Source organism: Myiozetetes cayanensis, unplaced genomic scaffold (genome assembly GCF_022539395.1).
Source record: "Myiozetetes cayanensis isolate MyiCay16 unplaced genomic scaffold, myiCay2020 scf1, whole genome shotgun sequence".
Classification (NCBI taxonomy): domain Eukaryota; kingdom Metazoa; phylum Chordata; class Aves; order Passeriformes; family Tyrannidae; genus Myiozetetes; species Myiozetetes cayanensis.
This window is the reverse complement of record NW_026086604.1, coordinates 33091854-33102835: the sequence shown is the minus strand read 5'-3', so window position 1 is coordinate 33102835 and position 10982 is coordinate 33091854. Positions and strand designations below refer to the sequence as shown.

Below are 10982 nucleotides of genomic sequence, written 5' to 3'. Positions count from 1 at the left end.
AAACAAGAGTATACGAAAACAATGGTATGCCTAATTAAATACAGTGCTCCCTAAACTTATAAAGATTGCCCATTTGCTAAGTTCAAGTATTTATTTAGAGAGGATGTAGGTTTTTTTAAATACCACATCCTTAGTGTCAGGAATGTTTCAGAGATAGTTAAATTGTTCCATCCTTGAACTAAAGCTTTAAAACTTACATGAAATATGAAGAATACTTCCAAAGTCTTTGATGATTTTGTTAACAAATATGTTTTATTTAACATGTAATGTCATAAGATTAAACTCAAAATTAATAAAGTAAAATATATGCTTTTCCAGATATAATAAGATTAAAAAAATAGTATTTTAAAAGTACCAAAATCCCCTCAATGTGTTGTTATTTTCTCTGTGTTTTCATTATTGTTCTTTCAAACACGGTGCTTATTCACTGTATTTCATCTGTAAGGCTTTTGCCTTCATCTCTGGCTCACTTAAAAATCTATTAAGAATTTATTAATTCCTTTAAAACATGCAAAAAAACCCCCAAAAACACAACTTCCAAGAGGAAAAGCCACATAGCCATAGAGCTGCAGAACTTACTGCAAGAATACTGATAAATAAAACATCAGTTATCATCAGTTAATTACAGTTTAAGCTTAAATCCTTGGTTGGTGGAAATGGGCAGTCGCTGACTACAGCAAAGCCTATAAGCACCAGCTGACTGCCAGCTTCCAAGTTCCAAGTCATGGCAAGGTGCTTTGTCTCTCCATGAAACAGAGTATTGTATATCTGAATAATATTCCATTATAATTCTTACACATTGCTAGCAAAGTTACATTTTCAAAGGCAGTATATTGATTCTGAGTCCACCCCAATATATACATTTAAAAAAAGGTTTCTCTGAACAGGTAAAAGAAACCCCGGGTCAAACTATTGCATAATATGAAAAAAAAAAATCACAAGAGTGCGTATATGTATGGATGTATGTATACATGCAGAAGAAAGCCACATTGCCACTTGCACCTACCACTATGTGGCATTTACTGCTGTGGACACAGGCCTGTCTTGGGTCACAGAGTACATTTACATGAATGTAAACTTTAGCCCTTGGTTCAAGAGATCCCACAATGAGATGTTTTCCTATTAGAGAAAGGAGCAAGAATAGGGCCTGCCTGGAAGTGGAACTCTATTTCAGGCATCTGTATGTGAAGCAGGACTTGCCCCACTGAAGCTGCAAAATTAAAGCTTTATTGCGAAAAGAAGAAACTATTTACACCACATTGGTAGCTAAGTTAGTATATGAAATTTATGGACTTCTGTAGAGCAGATATTAAATGATTTTTTCCATTTCTCACCAAGCAAATCTGGTAGAAACAATACCGTGTTTCCCACTAGCTTCATGATTTTGAAGTGGCCAAGCTTAGAATGGCAACTGAATGTACTGAAAGGCATCAGCACTGCGAATTAAATGTTCACTTCGAGCTCCCTCTCAATGACATTTCTTCAGCAAGTGAAGAGTTATATTTTTAACTGCAAGCATGGTTTCTGTGCAGGTTGGTTTGATCAGCATCTCAGGAAGTAAAAATCCAAAATGGCCAGTGTCACGCAGCTCAAATGCAAATGCGTAGGGGATGCCATTTTTGTAGGCCCAGTCCATAGAGCTGCCAGAACTCACATCTGAAAGAGGAAATTCAGAGAAAATTTTAAAAGATGTTAAATGCAGGTCATGTTGAAACTAGCAGAGGGTTCATGTGGCATTTTGTCTCTGTGAATATACTTGCAACTCAAACTGTTACTTGCTCTGATCCTGAACACCCTTTCGAGAAGGGCACGGGCCCCCAGCACCTGGTGAAAAGTGCTCAGCACGATATGGATTAGACACTTGATTTTCATAGGAAAAATATTATAACTGACTGTTTTGTGTAAAGCAAAATTTTAATAAAAGAGAACATTTAGAATAAAGCCTCAAACTGTTTCTTGTCCTCATCTGAGTGAAGTCTAAACCTTTCCTTCTACAATGATCTCCCAGCTGAACTGGAACTCTGTGTGCTCCTAGGTTTAACCTGGGTTTTTTAGGCAATTCCTTTTCAGGGGGAAGGGGAACAGTTGATAAAGTAATCTAGCTTCTCCTTTTTAAAGTGCTTTTAAAATTCTTTTCATTTGTCTTATATTCTCACCATTTCCTCACAGCATGAGAGCATTTGCATAGGTGGTATCTAATATTAACAAACCTTCCCAAGGAAGTGTGCTGCTTATGCTTTCATTATCTCCCTAACTTGATTACCCAAGACACATATTTATATAAAGATCCATCTCTCACGTGGCCTGCTGTAGTCTGTGCAATTCTGGGATTAATTCATACTGCTTTTCCTTTGACATAGGACTGACTGCACTGTAATGAGCACAAGATGATGACCATGCTGTGAGACTGAGGCCCACAGTAAGTGGAGCTGTAGCCAAAACACAGAAACAGCAGAGATGCAGGAGATTGTCTGTGAAAAATCTTAAGCTTTTCATTTTTTCAGTGTCTGTTATCATTATCCACAGCAGGCAGGCCTCATAGTTTCAGTAAAGAAAAAAAAGTGTCTTGTTGAAACCTGTTGAACTTCTTTTTCTCTTACCTGTCAACAGAGAGCTTGCTTGACAAATGCTGTTACAACTTAGTAGTGCATTTGCAGATAATGATATGCTTTCTAAGATCTTAATTTATCTTTCTTTTTTGAAAAACATGGTTTTATATTTTATGGGTATGTTATTGCTGGCTTTTGCCTCTCTTATGCATTGCATTTTAATCTCTTTCATTGCATCAGTTGACTTAATCTTACTGCAATCAACTGACTGAATCAGTTGCAAAACTTCATCTTCCGCCTTCCTCACAACCCAAAACTGGGTCGAAGTTCACTTTAAACAGTGTTTGCTTTCTTTGTTATAATAAGGGTATTCTCCTTCTTGGTATAGGAAGGTCAAAGTCACAAAATCTGCCAGAGGAAAACTTACACAAAGTGCTCGAAGCAGGACCGTATCTGTATCTTATACCATAGGCTGACTGAAGAGCGTTAACAGCATTATAGGCTGCTGATTCCTGGGGAGAAGGAGAAAAAATAAATACATAAATTAGACTTTAAATTAAATAATGTAATTGGATTGGAATCTGAGTTCAATGGATGACTGTCTTCCGGCGCAATGCTGTGTTCAGTGAGACTGTGGCAGCTAACTTAAAATTACTGCAAAAGATAAATACTTTTTTTTTTTTATTGATAGCTGTTCCCTGAAAATCCTGGTTTGATATTTTCATGGCATATAGAAGCTCCCTGCACTGTGAATGACCAGACATTAAATATCTGTAATTATAATTTGTATATATCAATTTAGTGATACAATGAATTTAGGCAACATGTGACACCATGAGATGAAATACTCTCTTTTTTATGCAGTTTAAAAGCCATGTAGGCATCTTCTGTGGCTGCATTTCCCAGTCCACTAAACCTTGTCACTGCTGAGCTTGTGAAGGAGAAATGATGTCTTGTTGACACTCCACAGTGGTTCATTGAGCAGAGTGGGAAGAAGGAAGGAGGCAAGTTCCAGGTGAATGTTCAGCGCTGGTCGAACTTTCTCTGGGGCCGCATGATGAAGTCTTGCATTATGCAAGTCTTGCATTTATACACTGTTGCATAAATGTGATTTCAGTACTGTACAGGGAAAATCAGCACCTACGTTTCAACACGTAGATGCAGTCTGTTTAGGAGGCTCACAGCATCCCGTAAAAATGGGTGCAGAAGGCCTGACCCGTGGCGAATTCTAAGGGTCACACACAGAGAAGAGATGCACAAAAGAAAAAAGAATACTATGATTCCAAAGATAAGTATGCTGGAGAATGTACAATGGAGGCTGGGCAAACACAGAGGCATAATCCCTTCAGAGGACAGGAAATTATCATCTTGGGACCTAGAAACTGCTGGACTTTGAATCACTAGGTAAAGCTACAATGGTTATATTAGTTGTTTAACTTCCGTGAACTAAAGAGCTACAAGTCTGGATTTATGCAAATCTTCATGAGCTCAGTCCTTACCTTGTTATTTGTCATGTTCTAGATGAATGCACATTACTCTATACTTGCCTTTCTGTATATGTTTTCCCTAACCTTCCACTTGGTTGCCCTTGTCAAGAGTCCGGATTCTGACTTAATCCTTGCTCTGACCCGTGCAGGCGTTCCTGCTGTGGGTCTTTGTCTGAGTAGAGAAGCCAGGGAAAACTGCTTTAAAATTTCATTCCAGAAACAAAAATAAATTAATTTTCACTTACTAATCTGCAGGTGGGCTTTGGAGAGTTTATTTTACGCTCTTAGCAAATGGAAGAGCACTTTTTTACTCCGTTATAAAAACTTGTTAAGCACAACCAGATTTTTTGTTTGTTTGTTTCTCAGCAGAGCGATGATGGTGCTGGAGACTGACATTTTCAGCTTGGCCTCTTGCCACCGTCATGAGAGAGTATATGGAGGTAAGGACCACTGAATTCAATGTTTCTGGGAACTCGGCAGGACTGGGATGTGGTCGCCAGCTGGTGTGAGGGGTAACCTCTGACTCACCCTAACACCGAAGATGAGGAGGTGGGAAGGGGCCCTGTCCTGCGGCAGAACGGGTAAGTGCTGTCACTTGGCACTCTTCCTCCAGATGCCTCGACTTCTGAGTGGTGACATGCAAGACCCGTGACAGGGCTGGAGGTGCTGAGACCTCTGAGGGCAGCGAGGTGGCAGTGCGAGGTCACGGCAGTGGCCGTGGGGCTGCGCAGGGCCCGGGGAGCGGGCAGCTCCAGAGGCAGAATGGGGCTGTCGTCTGGGGCCTGCACAGAAGTCCCAAGTCCCAGGCTCAGTTGCTCAACCATGCCAGGGTCATGGTGTGGTCGGGCTGACACAGGCCTGATGCCAAGGGAGTGGGAGACAGGGCTCAGCTGAGGGAGCTGAGAGGGGTGGAGAGCAAAGCCCTGGTAAATATGCCATGGCAAGGAGAACGCAGCCACAGACAAGAAGATGCCTTGGGCGTAAGTTACACGCTGTACAGCAATGAGACAACAGAAGCAAGTCCTATTGAAATCTTTCAAACAAATAGTTTGGCAATGCCTGTTTAAAATCAGCAGAGTGGTACTGGGTTCTGTGCAGAGGCAGTCTGGAGGTCAGGCTGGGAGTGTCCCAAGTCCATGTCCACCGCTTAGGCAGTTGTCCCTGGGCACTGTGAAGTTGAAGCTCTTAGCCTTGAAGGGTGCAGCTTGCTTCCACTGCTGGAGCTATGTGCCCAAAGAGACAGTTCTCTACTGTGTCATACTGTGCAGGCTGGATCCTGAATAAATCCAGGCAACCAGTATTTGAACACCCTCAAGGAGAAAATGCCACATAAAATTACCAGATTTTTACAAAGACATACACAAACTCGGTCATGCCATGTAAGTTCACTACAAACACTAAGGCAAACGACTGTACAGGAAGAAAAGGGATGAAAAGAGGTGAAATTTAAAAGTCTTGAGATAGATGTATGTTTTTGCTGGGTTTTTGCAATCTGAAAGAGTACTTTTATTTTAGGTATTTTAAAAGAACAGATTTCAGGAGAGTGTTAATAAGAGAGTTGTGCCTAAATTAGAGCAGAATATGCATGTTGTGATCAGTGCACAGCTCTCCAGTTTCAAAGCAGCTCTGAATAATTGATCACTTTAATTGAAATGGTAACTGACAGCTCACTAACATGATCTGACCCAGACAGAAACATCCTTTCTACTGCTCAGATTTAATTGTGTCCCCCTGCTGGCACCAAATGTTATTTATCTGCTGTGCATGTGGGGTCCCACAATTGTCCACTGTACACAGTCCAGGTAGGCAAACAACCTTCGTTCCATCAGCTTCAGGAAACAGAGATCCATTGCTTTCCAACTCAGAGTAATTTCCAAGAGAAATGGAGAATCTGAAACCTCACCCTAAGTCACCATTTTAGAGACTTCAAATATTAAAAAACTACTCATTTAGGAACTACCAGGTGATGAAGACTTTGGTTGTAGGCAAATATTAAAAACATACAAATAATTAAGCAACAGTATTTCATTCATTTTCACTGTGATCCCCATAACGAGCATTATAAATGACAGGAAATTACTTCAGTTTCTTTTTCCAACCTCCTTGTTCTTTTTGACCCACCTCAATAAAAAGAAGTATAAGGTCCAAATACTGGCAAAATATTTAGAATTAGGATTTGGCTTCCATTTGTCCAGGGCTGTTTAAAACAAGTGTCTTTCTTTGTTCCCTTAGGTCTGTGCTTTACTCCCTCCAATAAGGAGCCTGATCCAAGGCCTCACAAACCTTAGGAACACCTACTAAACATCAAAAACTGGGATCCTTTAGTCTAAAAGCTATGGATGGAAAGAGAGAGTGTGTGTGTGCTATGGGCAGTTACTCCCTGTCTCAGAATGGAAATATCCCTTGAGCAACAAAACCTGTGCTGCAGATACACTGGTATGTGTTCTCTCTTAGACAATCTTTCTCCTGTCTGTAGTGTCTGCCATTGCCTTACATTACTCTGGATAACTTCATAAGATACCCAATAATTATATACTAGCAGAGGAGATGCTGATTCTTCCTAACACCATGTCTTTATCACCTTCTCTGTTGCCTGTTCCGAAAAAAATATTCTTACATCTGCTGGTCTTCAAAGGAATTAGATTCTGTTGTTTTAAATTGCCAGTCTATGTTTTTTTGATATGTAATAGTCATTAATTCACTTGGGGAACTTCTTTCTCCATGTTACTCCCCAAAAGAGGGTGGAGAAGGAAGAAGAAAAAGAAGATTCATGATTCCCAGTCAATACAGGGCTGTGTGGTCAGTCCCCACAAGTCTCATATTTTTAGGTCCTTTGGCTGCTTAGTTAACTTCTGATTTGCTCTGTTCCACAGGAATGATGTGAGACAGAAGAATGTCTAGTAGCTGCTGAAATTAAGTATCTCAACAGAAATAAGCCTACAAGGAGAGTTTGGGTTGTGGAGTGCTGGCTGCTCAGCCTCTTGAGAGAACAGCCGAGCAAAACTTCAGCGAAACTCCAGGGACTGACAGCATCATTTATTCTGCAGAGGATAAATCTAAGGTGCAGTTAAGCTCCTTTGGAGAAAACTAGCTTAAAGTAGCAAGTTGAAGGTCACTGCAACTTGCAACTTTCAAGGTAAAAGTTGAAGATATATGGAAAATGTAATTTACTGGGGACTGAGGGTGACAGAAAGAGACTTGCAATTGGTTGATGCAGGGTGGATCTGTGAGCAGGAGCAAAGAGAAAGCAAAGCTTAGCCATATTTCTCTAAGAGAATAAGCCATAAGGACAGTTTTACAAACACAAGGATGGCTAAAACAGACTTCAGACTGCAAGCTGAAGGAATAGTTCTGCATTTGGATGAGCATAAAATACACAAAATATATCTATCTGTAAATCAGTAAGCTTCCATCAGAAAACATATTCTTATTAATTTATTCTAATATACAGAAGCCTCTGATGTTGATTAACTGCTTGTCTTAAACAGTTACAAGCACTGTTTCTAAGAAGAATGATACATAATGCAATTGAAGCTTTACTTTTGGTGGAATTGAAAGATTTCTCCTTGAATTGATAAATGTAAACAATTTCAATTTTTTTTGTTCATAACATTGAAGATGATCCTAATGTTTAAGTTCTGAACAAGAAGAGACAGAATTTCAGCTAGATGCCCAAGGACTTGACTACATAATTCCCATTACAGTTAATTAAATAAAATGATAATAATTATAATTAAAACCTAGGGATTTATCCTATAAAGTAATTTAAAGGGACTGATGGATGGAAAGCACTACACCATTTTAATCAAATTACCACTGACTCATGGTGAGTGAAGGTTATATAACCAGAAACGTGATTGCAGGCAAATCCAGAATAAATACCTCTCAATGTTAAATATATGCAAAATGTTGAAGAAACAAGTCTCCTCTCAAAAGAAAACATACAAAAAATATTATATAAGGGAGCACATTCTCCCAAGTTTTAGTGTACTTACCACACAGTTGAAGTTTGGAATAGTTTCATATTTGTAAGAGTAAGGGTACAGCAGCATCTGTGCATATGCATGGAAGGACAAATAGGCTTTTATTTGTTTCCTATGTTTGCGGAGGAAATGAGCAACAGCCTTTACTTCAGGCTCAGACTCAGGAAAGGGACCACAGTATGTGTCATCACATGGGTGAAATGAAGCACCTTCATCTAGAGATTGAAAGAAAAAGATGGTGAATGATCACAGAGAATTTCTAAGGGTCAGCTTCTGGCTCAACCTTTTTTGGCCCCCATGAAAAAGCATGAAAAACAATAAACACAGTGCTTTCTTGTGACTGATGAGCATGAGTCAGTGGGACCTCAGTACAGCAATCTGCTTGTTCATCTAGTAGACACACCAAGCTTCCAATTGGCCAACTACAGGCAGTTCTCCCTAGAGGACATACTCCTAACCCAACAGAAAGAGGAGAGCCTGACTTCATTGTCCTTTCTTGCCTGGCTTTCTGTATCAGTAGCACTTTTTATGACAGGATTTCCTTATTAAAACTATTGATGGGTCTCAGTTGGTCTGTTTGAAATCAGAGAGCTACACCTCTTTATTAGTCACTGCCAAGACAAATCTAGCCTTTAGGAGCATTTTAATGTACTGGCTACTACAGTTGTGGTTATAATGGTGGGTAGATAACCTCAACAGGCATTACCTTAGAGACTGGTTTAAAACATGAGAATGGTTCCTGACTAGACTATTTTCACCCTTGCAAACCTTGAGAGAAAAAAATGACAAGCCACATGGTATGATTGCTCAGTTAGTTAAAATAGAAATCATCTCAGTTTGTACAGGGTCTAAATTTCCTTCAAGTCTGGGGCAGGAGTTCAGTTTTGAGGATATCTTTCACTTCATCAGCCTGCTCAGGTGGCAGCAAGCTGCACAAGAGTAGCCTGCCTGTAATATCCCATGAGGTACTGAAAGATGAAACCTAGAAAAGAGGATGTGGTGGTGGCTCCTTTATCATTTAGCAATTCTAGATCTAAGCCATCATCTCATTTACAGCTTAAGGCCTGGGCCTAAAAGAACAATATTTATGCTAATCCACTCCAATCTTATCTGCTGTGATTTCAAAATACCATGCTTTGCAGTGACCTGCATACTAATAATAATTTGTTTGAGAACTTCCCTGGTGCCATTAGAGACTTACAAAAGCAGTGTTTTATTAGCTTTCCTTTGTACAGTTAGTACTGCCATCTTCAATTAATAAGAAAAAAGCAGTGTGTGAGAAGGCATAAAGATATCAACTAAACCAGGGTTATGCAATCAACACAATGCCAAAATTAAAAAGTGGAAGAATTTCATGCTGCAGTTTCATTTGTAAGATGAAAATTGAGGCTACCATTCAGTGGCCACAGGTGGGGATTTCAAAAGGTATTAGTGCTTGGATTGCAGTGGATGTGGAAGGGTTATATAGAGGGCAGATGGCCTCTTCCATGCCAAACAGATGGCCACCAAGCCATCGAAATCTCAAGAGCACTCTGCCTCGATGTCTTGTCAGATAATATAGCTAAAGGAGAGCTATTTAACAGAGCTTCCAGAGCCTTTGCACTTTTTTTATGGATACTTCATCTCCTGTAACAGTCTTGTATGCCGAATCATGGAAATGGATATCACTGTTAATAAACAGCGGAATCCTACAAGCTAAGGGTAAAATGACCCAGTGGAAAAATATGACTCAGTTTAGTGACTTCCAGCAAAGAAAAAACTTTCTGAACTGTCCAGCCCATTACTTTAAGCCATTTGAAATCCCAGCTGTAGTTAATGCTTTACCTGAAGAGAAGCTGGTTGTAGTAAAAAGAGGGAGTTTCCATGGTGGCCTTGGATAATGTAAGGATATACTCAATTTTCATACTGAAAGTTCTTTCAAAGTAACTCAAGAAGGAAAAAAAATTGATACAGTGTGTATCAACTCCTGTGAAATTTCTGAGTTACAGTCATGAGAAGCAAATGGAATTGTGTCAAATGTTACTATGCTGCCTTATTTTTGTACCTGATAGCATACCATGTGTCCTCCAACATCCATCACGAGATCAAGTGAAAAAAGGAAATGTGTGCTGAGACTGATAAAACCAATCCTTTGATACAGAAAGAATACTGAGAGGATGGATGAGCTGGGGCATGATTCTCAAACTTCCTTGCAGCCAATTCTGCCAGTATGGAACACTGTTCTCAGTGAGCACTGGGGTGCACTAGAAATTGGGGTGCACTGGAAATTCTAACTCCCATTGCTGCTCTCACAGGGATTTGGATGCAAACCCTTTAACTGGATTTGCCCTATGACACAATTTAGTTCTAAGTACCTCATTATTTGCTTTAAAGTTGATATTTATTTCATTATCATTAAACCACTATGCTGGTTATTGCACATATATACGTATTGCAAGGAGCATTCCCAGAGTTTTTGCTGTCAGTATTCACATGGATCTGTGTGCAATTTCTGTGCGCTATTTTGGGTACAAGGGTGCAGTAATGTGAAATCTAGCACAATCAGGGCTAGATTTGGCCTTTTTCTTGGTCCCTAGAGAGTACAGAAGCGGTATGACAAAGTTTACATCAAAGTCCTACACTAGAAGGGAAGAGGAAAGCAGACAGGATGCTGTGATATCTGTACTGACTAGCTCCCTGCTGCTAGCTTGCAGCGGCTTTGCTGGGGCTGGATTCTCACACAGCACACCTGCCTGGAAGCCCCACGGTGAAGTTCAAGCCTGTCTGCAAACTGAAGTGTGACTGAAGTGAATGAAAAGGTTTTTACAAGCACATGCAGTTTTAAATGTTAAACACACCATGGTTATGCAAGCCTCAAAGTGTGATATGATCTAGATTCTTCGCTGACTCATTTAGTGTCCAGGATCTTCTGAGCACCAGTCAGCCCAGTTCATGAAAGAGCTCTTTATTCTCCATCAAAATAG

General features: G+C 40.0%; 1 protein-coding gene across 1 annotated transcript in view; it reads right to left on the bottom strand.

Moving 5' to 3' along the window:
- Positions 1–312: 312 nt before the first annotated feature.
- Positions 313–10982, bottom strand: part of CPA6 (carboxypeptidase A6) — an 81616-nt gene continuing 70946 nt past the window's right edge. The window contains exons 9-11 of the mRNA XM_050331171.1: positions 8032–8234; positions 2977–3061; positions 313–1656 (exon numbers count right to left, since the gene is read on the bottom strand). Coding sequence (XP_050187128.1) covers positions 1469–1656; positions 2977–3061; positions 8032–8234 — 476 coding nt within the window. The 3' untranslated portion in view covers positions 313–1468. The remainder of the gene's footprint in view (positions 1657–2976; positions 3062–8031; positions 8235–10982) is intronic.